The sequence below is a fragment of the Ursus americanus genome, chromosome 11 (genome assembly GCF_024610735.1).
Source record: "Ursus americanus isolate L20-20 chromosome 11, mUrsAme1.1.p, whole genome shotgun sequence".
NCBI lineage: Eukaryota > Metazoa > Chordata > Mammalia > Carnivora > Ursidae > Ursus > Ursus americanus.
The window spans coordinates 65,863,573-65,887,048 of NC_142137.1; the positions used below are offsets into that span (position 1 = coordinate 65,863,573).

The following is a 23,476-nucleotide window of genomic DNA, read 5'->3' on the forward strand; positions in this document are numbered from 1 at the left end:
CAATTACATAGATATCTTTATTATAAATACATATGTTGGCATACTCTGGAAGAGTGGTAATGAAGGAATAAGTATAAAAAGCATCAAGTCTGTCTAAAGTTGGGGCGCCTAGGTGGCTCAGTTGCTTAAGCATCCGAGTCTTGATACCAGCTCTGGTGTGGATCTCAGGGTTGTGAGTTCGAGCCCCACGCTGAGCTCCACACCCAGAGTAGAGCCTACTTTTAAAAAAAGGTCTATCCAAAGTATACTAAAAGTATATAAGTTGTTGCTTAATTTGGATTAATTTTTAAAAGGGTTGTTGGAGGGACGCCTGGGTGGCTCAGTTGGTGAAGTGTCTGCGTTTGGTTCAGGTCATGAACCCAGGGTTCTGGGCTCAAGCCCTGTGTTGGCCTCCTGGCTCAGCAGGGGGTATGCTTCTCCCTCTGCCCCTGCCCCTGCCCCTCCCTCTGCTCATTGCTTTCTCTCTCTCTCTCTCTCTCCAATAAAAAAAATCTTTAAAAAAAAAGGGGGTTGTTAGATTCTTAGGCCAGACTTTGATAAACCTCTTTTACCTATAATATAGCCTAACTGTGCCGCCTAAATTGTCTAGAATTTATATTCAAATATATATTTAAAAAATACACACTGTTCTCCTTATTTCGTCATCCTAGGGATGGAAAACCTGAGGATTGGGAGGATGTTAGTAGTAGTGGCAGCTTCCCTAAAGGAGATCTAGGAGAGCATGTGTGTGCACGTGTGGTGTCCAGCTCACATACACAGAGACACAAAAGTTTATTTGAACAAGGGAGGAGTTATAAGATATAAGTCTTACCAAGAAGTAAAATTGCATGAGACACTGACTAACTAAACTTACACTAGTTGTGTTGAGCGCTTTGCAGGTGGGTGGTACGGACTGTGGCCTTCAAACCACTGGTCTTATTTTACAGAACTGAAGCTCAAACTGCAGCAGTTGTGGGATGGTCTCCAGGGAGGAAAAGCAGGTTTGGAATAACATATTTAGAGAAGTATTTGAAGGCTGTGTTAATGTGGACAATGTCTCTGATACAGCATAAATTTTATACGAGAAATGAAAATGATGGTACCTTCAAATAGATCAACCGAAGCATAGACGAGAAACATCAAATTGTTTTGGGTTAGAAGTGAATATGAGAAGCGACTTGGCCTTTAGGTTTTTCAGAAAAGACTTGGATTTGGTTTGGTCTTTGGTTTCTCTAAGGAGGTAGTAGTGAAAAGCAGGGGTTGAGATCCTGCCCTCGTACATATTTAATGTTAAAAATAGCAAGAGCACACACAGCAGCATGAATATGGGGTGTGGGTGAGGATTTAACACAAGGCCATAAAGAGAGAAGGTTAAAATTAAATAACTTGCACTGTTTAAGTATCTGGTTTCAAATCTGAAGTCTCACTGAAAGGTATTAGATGCATTTCGAGAGGTACAGATAATTTGTGTATTTCATGTTTTTGGTTTTTCAGAACTCTCAGGGTTAAGCTAACATTTTTGACATGGGTGCAAATTAACTGAATTTTAAGTAGGACTGTGAGAGGTTATGGCAGTGATGAGACAGATATTACAAAACTGTTTTAGTCACCGGTAAGATGAATTTGCTGCACTGTTATCTGTAGCATTAAAATATAGACGTTCTAATCATTTTCCCATTTTAAATTTCTGCCTTAATTCAGCCAGTTTTGGTGGTACACTATTTAAGGTGAAATAAGTAGACCTTTCCTATGTCCTGGCTACTCCAGATTGAATGTGAAGATAGGGCTGCCTCAGGACTCCGTGTTCGAAGTGTAGCTTGAAATCTGATTTTCTCAGCCTCTCTGTTGGCCATTCATTCACTCTGAGGACTCTGAGGTCACCAGCAACGCCTCGATTTTTCACACTTCTGTAGAAAGTTTTATTTTATCTTTTGAAAGAAAGTGCGGAAAATAATTACATTTTGCTTTTGTAAGGCATATGTTCTCATTTAAATCGTCCTGGGAAAACTTAATTCTTGATACCCGATCTTCGTTTTATGACGCTCTATCAACATATATGTTTGTGTGTTGAATTGTGAGGTTAGCGCAGGCTGTGTAACATCAGTGTATCGTCGTCGTGAGTGCAAAATTTCCTTTGGTGAGAGTAACACATCTAGAATTCCATGAAATTGTGAATTTCGAGCAGAGCTGTTTGGCCTACACATATTTTCATTCAGGTGAGATCAGTTCCTGGCAAATTCCTATGAATCCCCCAGAGCTGAGTTTCTCTGTGGGAGGGCTTTGTTAAAGCCCATCACAGACCCATTGAGATGTGCCCTCCTCATGGTGACTTGTGTGTCCAGTTAGAATGTCTACTGTACGCATTCTAATCTTTGTTCAGCCTGTCTCCTTCAGTGAATTGCACATTTCTCCAGGACAGGCTGTTCATTTTTCTCCAGTGCCTGGCACACTGCACACACAAGACATGAAGGAAGGAGGGCAAAGACCGCATGCAGCCGTGGGCTGGGGTGTCAGTGGGAGGAAAGACGGCCAGTTCTTGTAGCTTCCCCAGCTTGGGTTTTGGGTCTGTGCTCCTGGCTCACCTCTCACCTCCCATCCATGCCTTTGTTCCTTACCTTCTAACTACTGCTCTCCCCTCTGTGATGAGGCTTTCCTTGCCAAACCCAGCAATTACCTTCTGGTCATCGAGTATAGAAAAGCTTTTAGCCCTCACCTGTTGGACACCTGGCTTGCATTTGGTGTGCCTAATTTGTTGCCATGCATGACTCCCTTCTTTTCCATGATACCATACTCCCTAGAATCTCTATTTTTCTGACCATTCTTTTGGCTTCTTTGTGAGCTCCTCCTTTCCCTTCTCCCTAAAATGGTGATATTTTCTACAATTTTGTCCCCTACCCATTGTTCTTTTTTCATATATTCTTCCTGGATAAAGTTCTTGAGTTTTTATATGCTTCCTGTTGATTAAATCATCCAGTATTTGTTGAACATTTTATTATATGCCAGGTGTACTATTTGACTTATGCGCTGGAGATACAGTAGTGCGTAAAACAGGAGAATCACTCCTTTCCAGGAGCATGTATCCTCTATGTGCTGACTTTCCCCTGTTTATCATTCTGTGTTGGGCCTTACTCTCCAAACTACAAACATATTGGGTCCCTTCCTTCTGGATGTTTTCAGCTGGATTTCCTGCAGGGACCTCAGATTTCCTATGTAGAACACTGAAGGCTCCCTCTGGCACATGGGGGAGAGGGTCAGGCTGCTTCTACCTCTGCGTATTCTGTTTCATTTGGTGTCTTACCATCTGTTCAGCCACCATTGACCCCCCGGTCTTCTTCCATCATTCTCTCAGTCTCCAAGTTGTGTTGTGTTTCCATGCCATTACTTGAATCTGGGCTTGCTTTCTCCCACCACTGTTAAGGGTTCAGGACCTCAGCTCACCTGCGGGCTGCAGCAACCTGCCCTGGCTCCAGGCAGCCGCTTGAGAGCAGGCTTTCCGAAAGCTGGATCCCACTGTAGCTCTCTCTGTTAAAAGCACCCTGTGGTTCACCCCAGGATGCAATCTGCAGCCTTTAAGATGATGTGCAGGGCTCACCCATGTACTGGCTTCTGCCTGCCTCAGCTTCTTCTCTGCAAGTTCCTCCTTCATTTGGATCTGAACTGCTTCTTCTCACATCAGGCAGCTCACCTCCCTTGAGCCTCTGCTTTATGCTGCTGCTTCTGCTCGGTGGTACTCTATGCCCTGTCCCTCCCCACCTTGACCCTGGCCCTTTCTCACTCATTTATTCTGCTAATCTTTAAGCCTTCTGATATATTACATAGAGTCTGTCATACAGCAGGCATCAATATATGGTTTTGGAAGGAAGGAAGGAGGGATGGAAGGAAGGATCTGTTGGATGAATGCTTCAGGCTTTTGTAGTCCCGTGGGGAGGGACTTCCCCCACCACTGCTTTGCTCCTTTGAAGCACCCAGGGCAAGAAAGTCCCAGCTGAGGCTCTAGTTCTGGCTCTCCTGAATGGCCTTGGCCCTGAGGCCCATGGGCTGACTCACTGAACCCAAAATAAAACTCAGAGTCTAGTTTTGAACTGGTTATGTTTGGTAAGTTACTGACATAGGGAAGGTGGCTTGTGACTCATAGTCTGGGTGCCTATTCATGCGCACTAGTGATCTTTGAAAATTTTTACCCTAGACATTCTGTATTATCTAAAATCTACCCTTTCACTTTCTAATGAGCACTCAGATGCGTTAATGTTTGATCAGGATTGCAGACTCAGGTCCAAATTAAAGTAGTTGTTCTAAGAATACTTTGAAGTCAAAAAGCCTTGCTAACCACTCAGTATACTTGTCTTTATTACTAGTAAGCTAAAAGGAGCTGGGTGGATTAGCTATCATGCTCATTTCCTATATAGTAGAATTTTAGATGCAAATGTTTTCTCTCTGCAAACTCTTCTCTTGTTTACACTGGATCCCTCGTAATTGTTAAAACCTTCCTTAAAGTAAACAATAAATGTCTTGTATCCATCTAGGCTTTTTTCCTAAACGTTCTTCTGGGTTTTTATTTGCCAGCTTGTTGGGTTCTTTTAATTAAATAATTGACTTACAACATATTAGTTTTTGGTGTTACAACATAATGGTTTGATATTTTTATATATTGTGTGTTTTTAATGTTGTCAAAAGTAAGGATAGTTGTGTTTTTAATGTATATGTTAGTGTAGTAAAATTTCTGTCTTTGTAATAAATAATGATTTAATCTGTGTCTTTGTTTATTTCTTCCCAGGGCAGCCCAATGGATCCTATGGTGATGAAGAGACCTCAGTTGTATGGGATGGGCAGTAACCCTCATTCTCAGCCTCAACAGAGCAGCCCTTACCCAGGAGGCTCCTACGGCCCCCCAGGCCCACAGCGGTATCCAATCAGCATCCAGGGTCGGACCCCAGGGGCCATGGGAGGAATGCAGTACCCACAGCAGCAGGTTTGTACTGGTTTTAACCCCACCCCCCTTCACACTGGTGACGTTTTTTGTCTTTGTTGCTTACTGTCGGACTTAAGATTGGTACTGAGAGAGTGAGGGGGCAATTCACTGATTTTCTTTTTTCTTTTAATTTTCATAGTTTCTTCCAGTAACTACACATGGAGTTTCCTTTTCTTTCAAAGAAGGAAAAGTGGTGAGGCGCCTGGGTGGCTCAGTCGGTTAAGCCTCCCACTCTGGATGTTGGCTCAGGTCTTGATCTCAGGATCGTGACTTCCGTTGGAGCTGGGCTCCATGCTGAGCATGGAGCTTGCTTAAAAAAAGAGTGGGGTGGGGATGGGGGGTGGTGTGCCTTGGTGGCTCAGCTGGTTTAAGCATTGGACTCTTGATTTCTGCTCAGGTCATGAACTCAGGGTCATGAGGTGGAGCCCTGCCTGGGAGTCCCAGTGCGGAGCCTGCTTAAGATTCTCTCTCCCTGTCCCTCTGTCGTCCCCCCGCCCCCTGCGTGTGCATGCACAGGCACTTTCTCTTCTGAAAAAAAAAAAAAAAAGGAAAAGTGAGCTTCTTAGGAAAAAGCAGACAAAAATACCTGTTTGGTAGAGGGGTGTTACTATGTTATTGGGGGTATTTGAAAGATAGGCAGTTTCATCATTTGCACCAAGTTATATAGATCTAAACCCCTGAAGTGAACTTGGCTTTCTAACATTTCTGATGTAAGACTGGCAGATTGTGAACTGTGAATAGACTTCTAAAGATGAAGTTTTAATTATTTAAAGAATAAATAACCATGAAAATGACATCAACTTTGAGAGAAGTTTTTTATTCTCCCAAAAAGTTATTTTGCATGTATTTCTTAACATATTAATTTCATACAAGAGGATTTGGTATGTGTCTGTTTTCTTAGATTTGGGTGGGTTTTGTGTTTTTACTTAAAAAAAAAAAGACTCCTCTTCCTTTTAAAGACCCAGTATTTTTCTCCTTTTTCTGTAGAATCAAATAGTTGGAGTTACCTTAAATGACCATCTACCTTCTAGCTGTAGTAAACCTGGTTTCTTGGATACTGGAGAGTAGATCCTTGTTATGTTGGCCTGAGGAAGCATGAAATTTGGAAAAGACTAAATTAGATTCAGACTCGGAAGGGTGTTTAGTCACTAGAAACACCAGAAAGCCTTATTTATAAATTCCCACACCATGTCTTTAACCCTGGGGTTGCGTTGGGCTGATGCTGGGTTCTTCCATAATGTTGCCAGTAACCCATCCCCGGGTTTCATATACTTCCTTTCTGGAAATTCTTCCCTACGTTTGACCAAAAATTATCTGTGGGGAAAAAAAGCCATTGGACCCGACTTTTCTTCTCGCTAAGGTGCACGTGGAGAATGATACTCTGATGTGCTCCAGAGCTGAGTTCTCGAAGTTGCATCTGAGCCTTTTCTTTTATAGATTGGATATTGTTTTTCCTCTTTATCTTTTGTCTCTCCTTAGGTGATATTTTTATTTTAAGGTTTTTGTAGGGAAAAATAGAAATGGCTCAGCGTTTGAGTCCTGATGGTTCCTTAAACAGCCTTTGTTACTGTCAATAGTTCTTACTCTTCTTTATTAAATTGGCCGCCCAGAATTCTCTCAGTCACTTGCACACTTAATTGCTCTGTTAGTTCTTTTCAACATGATTCCTTTCTTCCAGCAATATTTTGCTGCCTGGAGTAAAACATCTTTAGCTGAGGCTACTAATTGTGAGGGGGAAATAATTTGTACATGATTGAAAAGTAATATGTGATTCTGTCTTCCTTCTAGTTTTAATCTAATTTGCCCTTGGTTGAGGGGAAGAAGGCCCAGGCAGCTAGCTGCCAAAATCCTAATTCTCCTCTGTAGCTGATTTCCTTTGGGGGCTGATGGTTCTGTATGATAACCCTGGCCACAGGGGGAGAGTAGAGGCATCAGGGAAGAAGTAGCAGGACTAGCGGGAAGTAGTAGGTGCTAACCACTCCTTGTTTTTCTGCATCTTCTTTCTTTCCACTGTAGTTTCCTGATGTCAGATTTGAAAGTCATTTCCAAAGGCGGTGTTCATGGCAAGCTACCAGATGCTCCTTTATCTTTTTCTCTAAATGAGTTCAAGTCTTATATTATAAGGTTTTGACATTGGCATAGTTTGCAATCCCAAAGTAGAAATCCAACAAATGGAAAGAGTGTGTAAAGAATGATTACCCAAGGGGCACCTGAGTGGTTCAGTTGGTTAAGTATCTGACTTCGGCTCAGGTTATGATCTCAAGTTCCTGGGTTCGAGCCCCAGGTCAGGCTCCACACTCCACACGGAGTCTGCTTGAGGATTCTCTCTCCCCCTCTTCCTCTGCCCCTCCCCACGCTCATGCGAGCTCATGCCTGTGCGCACTGTCTCTCAAATAAATAAAATCTTAAAAAAAAAAAAAGAGAGAATGATTACCCAGGAATACATTTTTCTTATTTTCTTCCCCACATGTGTAAGGGTAAAAGTAGAGCACATACACAAATACATAGAATAGCCTTAATTTTCTTAGGTTCTTGGTGTTTTTTAATTCCTGTGGCTCTTACATAGTTTTGGAATCCAGCTACTCTTGGATTTATTTGAAGGGACAAATTGATGAAGATAACTCAGCAAGTATTTCAGCAAATTTTTAATTAAGATTTTAGATTAGGTATTTTACTGCTAACCAGAAGAAATGCCTAATTCTAATTAAGGACAGATCTTTCTGATAATGAAAGGAAAATAGTGTATCTGCTAAGAAACTGAATGCCCTGGCTGTGAAATGTCAAACTTTCATATTGAGTTCATCATAATCGAGGGTTCTAAGTAATCTATATTGCTTTTTCACCCTTTCATTTAGTTATAATATAGTCTTAAAATATATCTTGCTTTGATGACTAAAAGGGTAAAAATAGCTGTGAGTGCATTTTTGAATGTGTGTAACATTTTAAAGGGGACGTAACTTTTATAATACCAAGTTCATGTGATCAGTTAGGTGTAGGCTAATTAATAACCTTGAAATGGGAAAAAAAAAAAGTTAAGAAGGTTTTGGGTAAAGGTTATTAGAGCACATTTACTTTGTTAGGTTTAGCCTGTGCTCTTTGGTGAGGAATTCTCAGTGAGTTGCTTTGTTTGTAAATTTTGGGTAATTATGAATTTGTCTACAGACAAGGTCCTGGCACGGTGATTGGCTGCTGGTCCTATCTGTTTTCTCCTAGTATTAATGTAATTGGCTAAGCATTTTTGTAATCATGCTGCTAATGTTTCTCAGGGAAAAACTTGAAAGATAATGATGACATTGAGTTTTTATTGAGTGGACATCATCACCTAGGCATGACTTTGCTTTGGATAGCCTCCAAAGCTTTCTGTGTTTGGTTTGTGAACCTCTAATGAGCTGAATCCAGTTCATTTAATATTGCTCATATATTTCTGCGAAGGATTAAAATGCAGGAATTCAAGTTTGTAAATTGAGTTGCCCACTTACCAGCTGAGTGGTAAGTTGTCTTTGGCTCAGGGGTCACAGTTTGATTCCTGGCTAGCATTCCACTCCTGTGATAGGAATTTTAAATGAGTATTCTGGTAGAAAGAACTGCCATGCTTTTATGAAATTTAACATGGGTAGTATCACTGCTTGCTTTTTGTTTCTGAGAGTCAGGATGAACTGGCCACTGAGTGCTTGCTTTTACTGTTAACCTGGCGATTCTTGATTTGTGTGGCGATAATTTTATTTTTGAAATATACTCACTACTAGGTCTTTGGGCATGACATGATAATAGTACATCATTTTGGTATTTATTAACTGGAACTAGATTTGTGGTCTTTCCGGTGCTGATTCTCCCACATCATCAGGCAAAATACATGGCTAAACAGATTAGTTTTGCACAGTGCTCTAAAAACTAGTCTACTTGAGTTTTTATTGAGCCGAGAGGGGAAATGAATTTTCTATGCCTCTGTGGAGAATGTTCTGCCTCTAGGCTCCTGGAATTCAAACCTGGAGATGGTTAACAGAAAAGTATACTGGTTGATTTCATCTAATACAGAGCTACACAGAGGAAGTATAATCGTTAGGGTTACTTGAATCTGACTCTGAGTTTTTCAGATTTTTAAAAAACATAGATACTAAAGTACCCTTTGCTGGATCAGGGATGTGGGTGAGCAAATGTTTTGTTTTACTTCTCTTGTCCTTTGTGATCATAAATGTATACACAGGCCTGTGCCGAGTTGCTTTAAAAAAGATTTTCATATAAAAGAAATAGCACCCAGGGGAAATAGGCTACAGAAGCGGAGGTCTATTTATTTGTGTCAAGCACATTTCAATTACTGCATGTAGTGTGAGATTTTTCCCGAGTTATCAAGGGTTAGTGGGTTGATATTTTAACTATCCTTACCTTGCTGCAGAGTTTATATAATCTAATGCCTCTTGGCATTATAAAGCCAGGGAAAGGGAAAGAGAGCAAAGTGAGAGACTTAAGTTTATGAGTGTTTTTATAATGGAAAAACACAACTTTTTTAGTTTTAAAAACATCTGTATTGCAAAGACCTTTACAACAGTAAGAGCGTGATATAATAATAAGAATATAATCATTATTTTGAAAGATATTCTGGCAAAATTAAATAGAAATTAGTTATTTTTGTTAAGGTGATCCATCTGAACTTACCACTTAAAATAAAAACCTAATTAAAGTTGAGGTTCTTTTCAAAAAAAGACTTTAGAAATCAATAGGTATTCTCATTTGTGTCTTTAGTTTATCTTCTACACCCTTTGGATACGTCTATTTTGCTGTGTGTTTTTTGAGTAAAATATTTATTTCAGAACATAAGCATTTTATTTGGTACCATCTTAACAGCCAAAACACTTCTTCCAATGCAAATGTTTATTTTGGCAGCAGATGTTTCTAAAAGGAGACAAACATTACAATTGTTTGGCTAAAATAAATGTTTTCTTTGGGGTTACTGAGGCGGCCAAGCAAGTTCTAGGATTCCCACCTGTGTTACTTTATATTGTCAGTCTCTTCTGCTAAAAAAATGTTTACTTTTAAAAATACAGTTAAAATTATGTCTTGATACAGTTTGAACAATGTCTCTGAAAAGTCACGGTGAATGGGGAGGGGAGGATTGGTTAAAGAGGTTTTGGACATGAAATGTTTGTTTGGACTCAGTCTCTGAATCCTAAATGTGAATCTAATAATCAGGGCTTAATTTTGGTTTTGCCTAAAAAGACCTTAGACCTTCCGTTTTTTAAGGAGCATAATGGGGTGTGGTAGGATGAGAAAGGAAGGCTTGACTTAACGTAATGGAGAAGGATGGGTGCCTAGTGTTTGTTTTAATTTTTTGATAGTTTATGTTCACCCAAAGACATACCCACCCACACGCTTGCACACGCTTATATAGAAGAGAACATTTGTGTGACAGTGGTATCTTCGTGTAACAAAATGTATCTGTATATGCATATGAAATATATTAAGCATGTCTTTTATGTGTGTATAGATATACGTAGGTATATAAACAAACAAATACATGAATAAAATGAAGGTAAACATTTTGGGCAGTAGAATAATGAATGCCCAGAGAGTCCTTTCACTGTGTTATTTGTGGCATTTTTACATAGGCATGTTCTGTACTAAGAGACTCGGAGCCAAGCTGCTTTGCTTGTACACCTGAAATGTTTGGAGTCCTTTCAGCGGATTGCCGATTTGTATAAATAATGGCCTTTTGTTGGCCACATTTTGTCTTGATTTCCTCAGTTGTTCTTCATCAGCGAACATGAAGGTATTTAAGGTTTACCAACAAAATACATTTACACCTCGTATTTCTGTTTCCAAGTAGATAGCAGATGCTACTAGCTTTGGTGCCAAAGTTCCCTGTAGATGGAGTTTTGTACCAAGAGAATATTTTTGAAAAGATTTGTAGATATGATAATTTTTATTTGCTCCTTAAAATGTAAATTTCTGGAATACTTAACTGGTTTTATTTACTTTTTATGTTGTAGCTGAATTTAAGCATATCTTGAAGCATTCAGTGTGACATTCTTAGCAGAGGAGGATTCGAAGAGATCACGTTTCAAGTTAAATAGAAATTTTTAAATCGTTAGCCTTTTTCCTAAAAAATGAGCAAAGACCAGGTTTCATCCCTGAACGTTTAATGAGAAAATGTGAGATGATTTCTCTTGTAGTTTGGATAGCTGCTTTTACATTAGAAAGTTCATGTTGATACATTTGGTTTTTTATCTGAACATTGACATTGTTCTAGATATTCTAAAGACGGTATGTGATACACAGCGCCTGTCCTCTGCTTGTAGCTGATACTATTTTGTCACTCACATATGAATTCTATGTATTTTACATTCATGGACTTTCAACTAGAGTATCTCTTAAGCTTTTCTGTTGTGTTTTTGCTTTTGAGATGTGAATCTTAAGCATATGTTTTAGGGAGTATTAGAATTGCTTGAGTATATTTTAAATAAATTTGGTTTATTTGCTTTTACAAGTAAAGAAACATAAAATGTGATATTTATGTTAAAATTTAAACAATTCAAATAAAGCTAATGGGTGATACCAGTGAAATCAACCACCCACATTACTTCAGTGCTCCCTGAAATAACCAGCTGCAGAAATCGCTAAACAACAACAAAAATCCCGGAAGATAAATGGACAGTTACAGTGACTAAGTGGAGTCTTTTAGGCCAGTAGTTCTTAAGTTCACTGAATGTAGTGTCTCTTCGGGTGCTTTAAACACTCCAGGTTTGAATGCTTATGTCAAGGACGTCTGAGTGCCACAGGTGACGGCCCCGTGCAGCCAGCGCCAGCCAGGTGTCAGAGATAGACCAGGAAGTAAGGACCCCAGAGCAGGTTTTGAGCCAGCAGCGTTGCCATCCTTTGGGGGCACTTGTTCTCGGGCCCTGCCCAGTGAGTCAGGAGCTTACCGCTGCCCCGAAGGGATGAAATGTGCCCAGAATCCGGAGTTGGGACAGTGCAGCCCTCGCTGATAAATGCTTGTAATCTGTGTGCGATGTTGGGACTTGGACCGCAAGATCTCCCAGCTTGGATATTCCTTTTAAAATAATAGTGTTTTTTCATTTTTTAAATTTCATTTAGTTTATTTCATTTAGTTTTAAAACTTAGAGTCTTGTGACTTCAGATACCATCTTCTGAAATTTATGGGTTGATGCTTGATGGATTGTATTAATATAACTATTAACCCACATTCTTTAAAATTTTTTCCAGAGGGGAAAGAGCTGTTTTTTCCTCAAAGATGAGCAAATTGTTGCAGTCAGTGTGATTAGTTATTTACTTTTAATTTACTTTTTATTTTAAAAGATTTTATTTTTATTTGAGAGAGAGAGAGCATGAAGTAGGGGCAGAGGGAGAGAGTTGCAGGCTCGATCCCAGGACCCTAGGATCATGACCTGAGCTGAAGGCAGACACTCAGTCGACTGAGCCACCCATGCACCCCTAGTTTTATTATTTTTAAAGTGAAAGTTTACTCAGACAACTTCTTTCTTCTGAATACCTATTGTGTGCTAGGTATGTAGAATGTTATCTGTCCTTTTTAATATGTAGAAAATCATAGGGTTGAGATGCTAACTTTATTTGGAGTCATAAAAGGAAACAAAGAGAGACCCAGTAATTACTTACTCATTTAATACATTATTACTTTCTAAGTAGTTCTGAAAATTAGTATATACTGTACAACATTAGGATAAACTATGTGCAATGAATTCTGAACAGAAACAAGGACTTCTAAGACTTATGTTCTGTGCTATATTACTTTCACTCCTTTTTAACCCCCATGAAGAGGGATTTGGTGGCTGTATTTTTGTCTCTTAAAACAGGTTTTTTCTGGCCACCTTGGTAGCTCGGTCACTTAAGCGTCTGCCTTCGGCTCAGATCATGATTTCAGGGTCCTGGGATGGAGCCCCACATTGGGCTCCCTGCTCAGTGGAGAGTCTGCTTCTCTCTCCCTTTCCTTCTGCCCCTTTCCCCTACTCGTGTGTGCTTGTGCTCCCTTTCCCTCAAATAAATAAATAAAAATCTTAAAAAAAATAAAAGGCAAAGTAAGTTTTTTCTTTCATGTTAACAGCCAAAAGTGAAATTCTTTATGGTCAAAAGTTCTTTATGACAGTTTATTTTTGTATGCACCAAATTTATGAAGGCCATTTTTACTGTTCATTTAGGAAAATAACATTAAAAATTAATCTGCAGTTGTGAATGAAATTAGAATAAAACACTTTAGCAGAGAAGGGGAAGAGACAGAAGATGGGTGAGAGCATGAAGGGAAGAAGGAAAACACAAGGCAACAAACAGGAAAAAAGCGGCAGCCTTGCTTCTCGAAGAGTGGCTGTGTGGACGCCTCGCTGGCTTGCTCAGCCCGGCTTCCTCAGCCTCAGGAGGAACGCCCCGTGTAGGATCAGGTGTTAGAAATTTCCTGGAAATTCTGGAGCTGAGACCTGAGTGTGGTTAGAGTGTATATATAAAGCAAACATCCCTTGCCTCCTAACTTAGCCCCAAACCAAAACTTAGTAACTGTCTAGGACAGCAGGAGTTACCCAGCTTCCTATTTCCTGCGAAGAAGTATGTTTAATCGAGAAAACAGACTGTATTCCGAAGTAACCAAACTAGTCTCTCTCTGTTGGTATTGAATCATTAAGAACATACTTTCTTTTTTAATAACTACCAAATAAACCAGTAGAATTGGCTCTTCAGGGTTAGTCAAAGGCAAGGATCCAGGTCAATTTCTATAAAACATCCAACATTCAGAAACAAAGGGTAAGACTAATATAAATAGCAAAACCTGAAAGCATTGAATTAAAATGCAAAGGGATCGTTGCAGAGATAATTAAATTTCACTTAGTGGACCTGAGACTGAGAAAAACTAGCTGCACCTGGATAGTTGTAGCTGGCCCCAAGGAGGGCTAGGGAGAAATGTCTGATGGGAGGGGAACTTCTAGCTGAGATGCACCCCAGAAAAGACAGCCAAACAGGGACGGTTTCCCAGTACGTCCTATAAGGATTATGTGTCCCTTCATAATCAATATCATTGTTATCATTGCTTGCAGAGACAGCTGGGGAAAAGGGAAGTGTCAGAATAATTGTTGGCCTATGGGCTGTTCGACCTCAGAATACTTCTTTAAGAGGGGCAACCAAAAGGAGACTTCCTTTCATTTAATTAGTATATTACCTTTAAATTCATGAGATTTTCTGATATTCCAGTAATCTAGATATTTTAAGCATTTTACATCCTTGGACGTTTTCCTCAGTGTTTTGGGCTTTCCTAGAAAAGTAAGACTTTTCTTCTGTTCTTCCTGCTTGTAAGTCCTGTGCCCTTTGTCAGAGGTCTTAGAGATGAGAGGATCTTATTCCCCAGTAGTTGGCCAAATTTTGATACCTGGGAGAAGAAAAGAGATCAGAATTCCTTTTAAGTCCACTGGGCTGCAAGGGAGACACCTTCTCCATTGGTGTCTCTGACTGAGTTCTTTCCTATTCTTCTTCCTTGTTGGTTTCAGAAATAAAGCTAAAAGGAGTGATAACCTGGTGACCTCATTGGCCCTAAGTCTTCATGACATCAGGTGTCTCGCCGCACACTTGGAGTAATTCCTAGAATGATAGTCAAAAGCTGCCTTACCACATGTATGCATGAGGTCACGAGAGTGAATGGAGAATGAGGCAGACGGTCCCGGAAGGATTCCAGTGCCCACTGGGGACTCAGCCACTGCTGCCCAAAGCCACAGAAATTGGCAGTAAGCAGCATGCAGTGTGCTTACTTCCAAATCGAGGTCAGCTATGGTTGGTCTAACGGAAAGGATTTGAGCCACCTAACTTCATCCTAGCTGCAAGGGAGGCTGTGGATTCGAGTTCGGAGTTCTCAGTTGTGGGAGGCAGAGGTTTTTGGATACTAAGTCTTTAGAGAACACAGAATTACTCCTGACAGTCCCAGAGTTTCTCTTGCGTAAAAGTATCCCTCCTCAGACAGTCTTCCTGGTTCAGTCGATGGGGCTCCATCCTGCTTGCCCAGGCCTGGGCCTCACAGTCCTCTTTTTCTCAAGCTCTCAGTCCTTTAGAGAATCCCATCGCTTCTTCCTTCAGAATGTATCAGAAATGGCATACTTCTCACCACCTCAGTGGCTGCCACCCTGGGCGAAAGCCCCACACACCATCTCCCACTTGGATCACCGTAGTGGACTCCTGACCTCTGCTGCCCTACATTCGGTTTTCAGCAGAGCAACCAGAATGGTCCTCGGAGATGGTGTGAGTCAAACCATGGCACTACTCCTGCAACCCCTCACTTTCCTCAGAATCCCTGATGTTCCCCTTCATCCTCATGCCTGTGCCTGTGCCCAGCCCTTCCTTCTGCCTGAAGGCTCTTGGCCAGGACTTTGTTGTGCTTGCCCTCTTAATTTTTTCAGGTTTCTGTTCAAATGTTTATTTGACGAGCTCAGACTGACTTGAGTGAAATTGCACACCCCTCCCGCCCCTTGCCCTGTTCTGTTTCCTCCATAGCACTTAACCGCTGACATGCGTTTGTTGGTTTGCTGTTGTTCCTATTCGGACATAAGCTGTAGACAGCAGGGACTTGGTTTTGTCCTGCTGTGGGCCCTCATCTAGAACAGTACGCACTTCACAAACATTTCCCGACCAACGAAGGAAAGAACTTGCAGAATTGGAGACTCTGGCCGGGGTAGTCTGTGGAGCCTGGTGCTGAAAGGTCTGAGGGTGTTCGAGTTCTGTCTGCCACCTGTGCTTGGCTGAGAGGCACACTCTTTCCGGCCGAACTCGAGTGCCCAGCTCCTTGCCGATCTGGTAGGAAGCCCACTGACAGCCGCTGGGCTGTCCCTGTAACCCTGCTGTTAGATTCCTGAGGAGTTTCTGGTACCTGAGAGGTCGTTTCAGCGTGTTGGTTCTCGTGGTTGCTTATTTCCGTGTGGCAGTGCTAGGGGCCCGGTCCTCTCTCTGATACTGACCCCACTGAGTAAATTGGAGACAGCTGCTACTTCATGTCATGGCCGGTAATGTGCCTCTGAATTCTCTTGTATTGAGTATAATAGTAGTAGGAGGAGACGAGCAAAGATTTCTAGGTCATAGCTGACCCGGATTTGGCATGTGATCCAGGCTCAGATCTTTGTCCTAACACTGGTCATTTGACAGTGCTTATGGAGGAAAAGCCCCTAGTGAGTTCGGATGCCATTTATGGGAAACAGACATTTTTCCAGTAGGGATTTATTATTGCTGGAGGAAGAGAATTCCTTCACATTGGAGGCAGAGCTGTGCTATGCATGGTGGGAGTATGGCGGCCATGAAAGGGGCTTAAAGCCCTCGGTACTAGTTTACATCCAAGCTTATACAGGAATTGTATAAAAGCCGGTGATTTGTGGAGGAAAAAAACCTTAAATGTGATGTTGCAGTTCTCCATAAGTCAGACTGGTACGTTGACCCCACTGTTCTTAGCAGACACTGTTTCCCGTGTTCACAGAGTCAGAGCACTTCTGTGAAGCTGAGCTTTTAGAGGAGGAGGTGCGTCAGACCGAGATTTGGAATGGGTACCTTTTGCCTACACTGTGCTGTTGCTTGTTTCCAGAAGCAGAGGTCATGGCCACACCCAGAATGAAAGTTACACCTAGGTGGATAGAAATGCAATTTAGACCGAGTTTTACAAAGTGATCCCTGTGTGCTTTATTTCAGTTGAGGGTATATGATAGGTAAAGAATTCACTTTTAAGGAAGTACAAGGATTTAGGGCCTCAGTATCGCTGTGATCTGTTACCTGTTCCTCCGCATCGTGAGCGTCACTGTCCTCCTGGGCCTGGTTTCTTATTTGTGAACTCCGAGAGGTTGTCGCAAATGCTCATAATAACAGCTGTCACCGTGCCAGGTGTCACACTAGGTCCTTCTACTTGGGTGCTCTCACGTAACCCCAGCCGAGCTTCTGTTTCTCTCCACTTTCTGAATAATAATAAGAGCTAATATTTATTAAGGACTTACTCTGCCAGGCTCTGTTTTACTTGCTTTACTTGGATTAGCACAGTCCTCACGATGGCCTCCTGGGGCAGGTGTTAGAATCCTCAGTTTATAGATGAGGAAACTGGTCATCTGACGTTGGTGGTTCAGATTCACGTGTTCACCCGATGGTGCAGCGAGAACTTCGGATCCTGGGCACTGTAACTCTGGGCCCACACCAGCATTAATTTTATGGTTCTGGTAAAACTGGAATGCTTTTCATCACTGAGACAAGAATTCATTTGGATTTTTGCATAGTAAGACTGATTATAGTTAAGGTTAGCCTAATTTTGACATTGAATATTAGTTTCATTAGCTTTGTGACCTTACAGGTTGAAAATGGAATGTTACCTAGGAGGCCTGTCACACTTAGAGTCAGGAGTTTTTTTTATTGAGGTGAAAGTTAACCATTTTATTATTATTTTTTGAAAGATTTATTTATTCGACAGAGAGAGTGAGAGAGCACAAGCAGGGGGAGCAGTGGAAGGAGAAGGAGAAGCAGGCTCCCCGCTAAGCAGGGAGCCTGACGCGGGGCTCGATCCCAGGACCCTGGGATCGTGACCTAAGCCGAAGGCAGACACTTCACCGACTGAGCCCCCCAGGAGCGCGAGAGTTAACCATTTTAAGGTGTACAGTTCAGTGACATTTAGTACAATTCACAGTACTGTGCAACCACCATCTTTATCTAGTTCCGAAACATCTCCTTCATCCCAGATGACCTCCTGGTCCCTCTTAAAGAGTCACTTCCTGATTCCTCCTCTCCCCCAACCCTGGCCACCACTAGTCTGCTTTTCTGTGGATTTACCTATTCTGGATATTTCCTATGAATGGAATCATATAATATGTGACCTTTTGTCTGGCTTCTTTCACTTGACAAAATGTTTTCTGAGTTCAGCCCTGTGGTGGCACATGTCAGTGCTTCATTCCTTTTTATGGCTGTACATTATTCTATTGTGTGGATACAGCATCTTCTGTTTTCTCGTTCATCTGTTGATGGACATGTGGCTTTCCACTTGTTAGCTACTGTGAATAGTGCTATTATCAACGTTTGTGTGTAAGTCTGTATTTGAATATGGTTTTAACTGCTTTTGGGTGTATACCTGGGAGTAGAATTGCTAGGCTGTGTGGTGACCCTAGCTTAACTCTTTATGGAACTTGCCCAGCCTTTGTGGCTGTACCATTTTACATTAGAATCATAGGATTGTAACATTGGTCTGGTGTTTACCGAGACTGTCCTAAGGGCCAGGACATCTTACTAAACCCTTTGCATCTATCACCTCATATAATTCTTACCAAAACTATTACGTAGGTTATGCTCCTTTGCCAGTAGGGAGACCAAGTGGGTGGGTAGCTTGCCTGGGGTCATCGTGCAGCCTCAAAGACCATGCAGCCCAGTGCTTCTCAGTGTGTGCCACACGTTCTGCTGACATTGGGCAAGATTGTTTAGGGTGGCATGTAGACACAGCATTACATAGCACTGAATCATAGAGTAAGAAAGTTATTTTCTATGCATTTTGTCCTTCTTATGAGTAGAAGTCTGCTCTAATACCATTCAAACACTTCATAGCCCCTCTTCCCGTCTTTTCATTTTATAAAGAACAGGCCTCAGTCTAAGAGCGTTGGACAGGTGTCAGCATCTAGTTAGAATGTAATCATACTCTGTTGTCATCATATTTTATATTTTGTGATTACCTTCTATTTGTGGCAGGCAATACTGGCTTTCTATTTATGGTAGTAAATTGAAAGTTTTCTTTAAAATGAAATTATTTGAATTAACAAAGTGATTCATGTCAAAGAAAAACCGTTCATGCTGTAAGTGGAGTTTACTCACTTCCAGTTTAACCGAGCACACGTTTATTGAATGTGTACTGTGTTCTGTACTGTACTTGCACTGGGGAATGTAAAGATGATGATAACCAGGTCTTTGCTCCCTGAGTGCTCTGCAAAGAAAAAAGTTGAGCAGTGTGTAGTGAGTTCAGATATCGATGTTTACCTGGTGCTATGGCAACATGGAGGGACATTTTCCTGGGTGGGGATAGGAACAGGGAGAGTGTTAGATTATATGTGTGGATACAGACTGGTTCACATTATACCAGGTCCCTAATGAATTTTGAAAATTGATCTTTTGGGTTCAGATAAATATCATTATCTCATGCATCCATTTGATTTGCTATTATTTTTGTTTCACTGAATTAAGAGAGTATTATTAAGGTCTTCAGTGGTTTGTTCACTTAATTGTCATGAGACGTGTATTGGTAACTGTAGAGGAACTCAGAATACACTCATGGAAAGACATGGACGTAGGTCTTTAGAAGACAGTATGCTGAGTGCTATAGTAAGATTTGGAGAATACGCGCTGGGAACAACGAAAGCTGCATGCAGTGGGTGATATAAGGCCTGGATTTTGGAGTAGGAGTTTGCTGGGTTTGGGAGAGGAAAGTGAGGGTGGTGCTTTTCAGTTCAAATAGGGCTTAAAGGGGTCTTTATGAATTTTACAGAATTTTTCACATTTTAAATTTGCACAAGCATGGAATCTAACTTCTTTTTTTCTTCTTGTGCCTTCAAATTTTCCTTTCATCTTTGCCCATATTAGTGCTTTGATGGATCAGTTCAGAAAGCAACAGGGTTCCTGTTTGAAGACTGGCTGAATCTTGGTTTTTTTTTTTTTTTTTTTTTTTTAAGAGGAGAAACTGTCTCTCCATACTTAGGGTTGCAGAATGGAGAAAATTACTAATCTATTCATGTATCAAGAGGGGGCAGAAATGTGACATGTCTAAAAACATTGTTTTAGTAAGTAGATCTTTTAAAAATGGCCTATGATTCTATTAGCATTATTTTCTTTTACCTCAGAGATTATGCAAGACTGTACCTGCATCATATAATTACAACACCTCTTTGGTAGTTAAGTTTATACCTGCAGAATGAGTATTAGCTCTTACAGTCTACAGTGCTCATGAATTCTTCTTGTAGAAATAGGAACCTGCCAGAACGCCAGAGTAATATTGAGACAATCAATACTGTGAACTTTTATTCCAGTGGTTTAACTAGGGTGAATGATGATAAGGAAATAGATAAAGAAGCTAAATTTTGAATAAAAACTTAAACATTGTTTATTTTTCCCCTTAGCTGAGCTTACTAATTGACTTTTATGTTTCAGTCTCTGACTTCTGCTTTTATGACCAGGAGTGTAAAAAAAGTGCACCTCTCATCAGTTTTTCTGATGATTGCCAGCTTTATTTGTCAGTGTTGGCCCTGATAACCTATTTTAGGGCATATTTTCTTGTTATACAAAGTTGCATACATTTACTACACATCTTTTCAGATTAAGAAGGAAACAGTAATAGAGTGCTTGCTCATTTCTGTTGATCAGATCCATATTCACTGTGATGAATAATGTTTTCTCTTCCTTCCTCATATTTTTCCCCCTTCCATTATTTTTGGAAGCGTTTTTATTTGTATTCATTACATTGTTCTTATGTTAATGGCAAGATGTATGACTGATATTATATGATTATTAAAAATTAGATACTTGGAAATCCAGAGCCACACATGAATCAAGTCAGATGCTTTCTTTTAAAGGTAAAGAGGTGAGGGATAACTTGTTTTAAGTTGATTACCTTATCCTAATTCTAATATGAGAAAGGAAGATTGCAAACCCTAGTGACCCTAGTGGCTCACCTGCCATTTGGAAACCAGAATATGAACGTATGTTTTGATTGTTTTGTCAAATATGCACACTTTAAATACCCCCACAGACTACGGTTGGAATATCCAGCAAATGAATTATGAAGATTATATTAAAAGGACATCAGTGTCAGCATTAGTAAATTTTCCCTTTTTGTCATTGCTGTTACATTTGCTTAGTTTGGTTCTGGTGCATGGACCACAGGTTCACCTGTGGGTGGGGAATGCCGCTGAGCCCAACAGCCTTTTCTTAGTGAATTTTTGTTTATTCTGAAGGATCTGTCCTCTTTCTATTTAAAAAAGAGTATGTACTGTAAGAAATAATATCACTAAGTATTTAATGTTAGTTGGACATTTGGCCATGGATGACACATGTTAAGGAGGATCTGCAGTATGTCTCTCACTCAGTATAAAGGACTTGCCATTGGGAGGCTCACAGTCTAGTGGAGAAGACACATACATTGAAAAATTATTTTAAAAGTTTCCTCAATAACGTGTATACACAGTTTAAAAAATAGTATTACAAGGCTTCTTGTGAAAAATATCAGTTCCCATTCCGTCACTCCTTGCCCATGACTTCCAGTCCCTGGAGACATCCTTGTTCAACTCTTAATGGTTTATTCTGGTACTTAAATCCATATTTCTAAATGACATGATTATGTTGCTATTTTTCCATTTTTCAAATTTAGACTGTATCCTTTAATTCCACGATGTAAAAGTTAACTCTTATACTGCCCCGCCTTACAATTCATTTTCCCTCTCTTTTGTCATTGTTTATTAAGGTTAAATCAACATTCACTATTTACATTAATAGGACTATATAACTGTCTATAGTTGAGACATAAACTATGAATATATTTTCTTCATATGCAACTTTTGGTTATCCTGGAGTTGATAATTGCCTTATTGTTTTACTTTAAAAAAATGTATAAATCAACGGTTTATCCTTATCCTCTGATAGAAATGTACAGTTCTCAATAAGGTGGAACCCAACAGTTAATCGAAATCTAGTGAACGTTTTTCATGTTCATGGATGCTCACCTTTTGAATAGCCTTTCTATGTTTGGTGAAATGTCTACATGTACAAGGTCTGTCTCCACAGTTTAGAATTCGGAACTCAAATCCATAACCTCCCTTGTAGCTAGGATGCAGTCAGATGACTTAAATTCTTGCAGTCAGACCGACCATAGCAGATTTTGATCTGGAATGAAATGTGTTGCTTGTTTCCAAATTTCTATGGCTTGGCAGTAGTAGTTGAGTCCCTGGTCATAACTGGAGTCCCTCTGACTTGTTCTCTATTCTGTACATTATTACCATCGTGATTTGCTGCATACATGTAGTAAAACTTCCTTGAGCCATTCTTGGAATTACTTTGGCCTCAAACTCAATTTTCTAAATCGATGTCTTCTGTCTTTATGGTTTTTGTTTTTGTTTTTGTTTTTTGTTCTTTGCTTTTTTTTTTTTTTTTTTTTTTTTTTTTGGTGGGAGGGACACATCCTCCAGTAGCTTTTTAGGAAGGGAGAGGTGATTCTTCTGGATATCAGAAAGATGCCTTTTCTACCATCACACTTGATTGGTTGTTTGGCGGAGTATAGAATTCTAGATTGGAAATAATTTTCCCTCAGAAGTTACTGTTCTGTTGCCTTCTAGGCTACCAGTATTTCTGTTAAGAAGTCAAGTAAATCATCTTTTATGTCATCTATTTTTTTCCTGCTTGGTGACTTTAGAAGCTTTTTATTTCTCTGATTTCTAAAATATTGATGAGCTCTGGAGTTGGTTTTTTTTTCTTGTTCATTTTGCTGGACCTACCCAGTATGAAACTCAATTCTAGAAATTTTTCGGAGGGGAGGAATACCATTTTTTGGATAATTTCCTCATCTTGATTTTCTGTGTTCTTAGTATTTGGAAATCTTACTAGTTGGATGGTAGAAGTCCTAGATTAACCCTTTGTTTTTTAAGCCATTTCCTCTGTCCCTTTTTCATTTCTTTGTCTTTTTCCAATTCCTGGTAGATAGTCTTAATTTGTTTTCCAGCTGTTCTGGTGAATTATTTATTTCTGTTTTCTTAGTTTCACTTTCTGTGAACTTGTTTTTGTTCACTAAATTTTCTTTTTTTATACCATCTTATTCTTATTTCATGGATATAATAGTTTATCTCACTGAAGATCATTTTAGGATAGTTGTTTTTTAAGATTTGCTCTGTAGTTTCCTTGTCTGTGTTTCCTTTGAGTCCTTACTCTTCACTGTCTTTCCTGCTGGACACTTTCTTGAAATGTCTTGTGATCCTTGACTTTCTGTTCATATGTCACAGTTAGATACGGAAGAACAGAAAGCTAAGAACCAATAGAAAGCTGTGTGTACTTTGACAGGTGTGTCCACTGGTGGGCCTGGATGATGGGGGAGGGTATTGGACCATGTTGTTAAAGGATCTTCAAGTGTTAACTCTGTTGTCATCCCTGTCCCCCGCCCCCACCCCATCCAGAGAGGAAATCAGGGCATCTGGAAGGTGAGTGTGCATACGCATACACATGCACACACTTCCATTTAATCCTCTCTTTTCCATGGACTCCTGTCTATTGCCAACCTCTCCAGATGGTAATCCTCTTGACTTCTGACAGGATTGGGGTGAGGATTAGGAAGGGGGGGTGCCCTGAACTAGTCATTACAGATATTTCACCCAGCCCTCTGCCACCCTCTGATTCCTGAGTCATTGGGGTTCTGAGCTTTAATTAGCTTGCTTCTTATCCTCTCACCTAGAACAAATTAAAACTTTAATTATCACTTGTCTATCTGCTTTTCTCCTTCCAAAATTTTTTTGACCTCTTATCTGCTATCATCTTAAGTTTTCTTTGTCCTTGTGG

At 40.3% G+C, this 23,476-nt stretch overlaps 1 protein-coding gene across 12 annotated transcripts in view; it reads left to right on the forward strand.

Annotated features, from left to right (window-relative positions):
• The window catches only part of ARID1B (AT-rich interaction domain 1B), a 428,002-nt gene that overhangs the window by 45,036 nt on the left and 359,490 nt on the right, over positions 1-23,476 (forward strand). For all 12 annotated transcript variants that reach the window (XM_087865606.1, XM_087865608.1, XM_087865604.1 and 9 more), the window contains exon 2: positions 4,754-4,948. In XM_087865606.1, the coding sequence (XP_087721732.1) occupies positions 4,754-4,948 (195 nt within the window). The remainder of the gene's footprint in view (positions 1-4,753; positions 4,949-23,476) is intronic.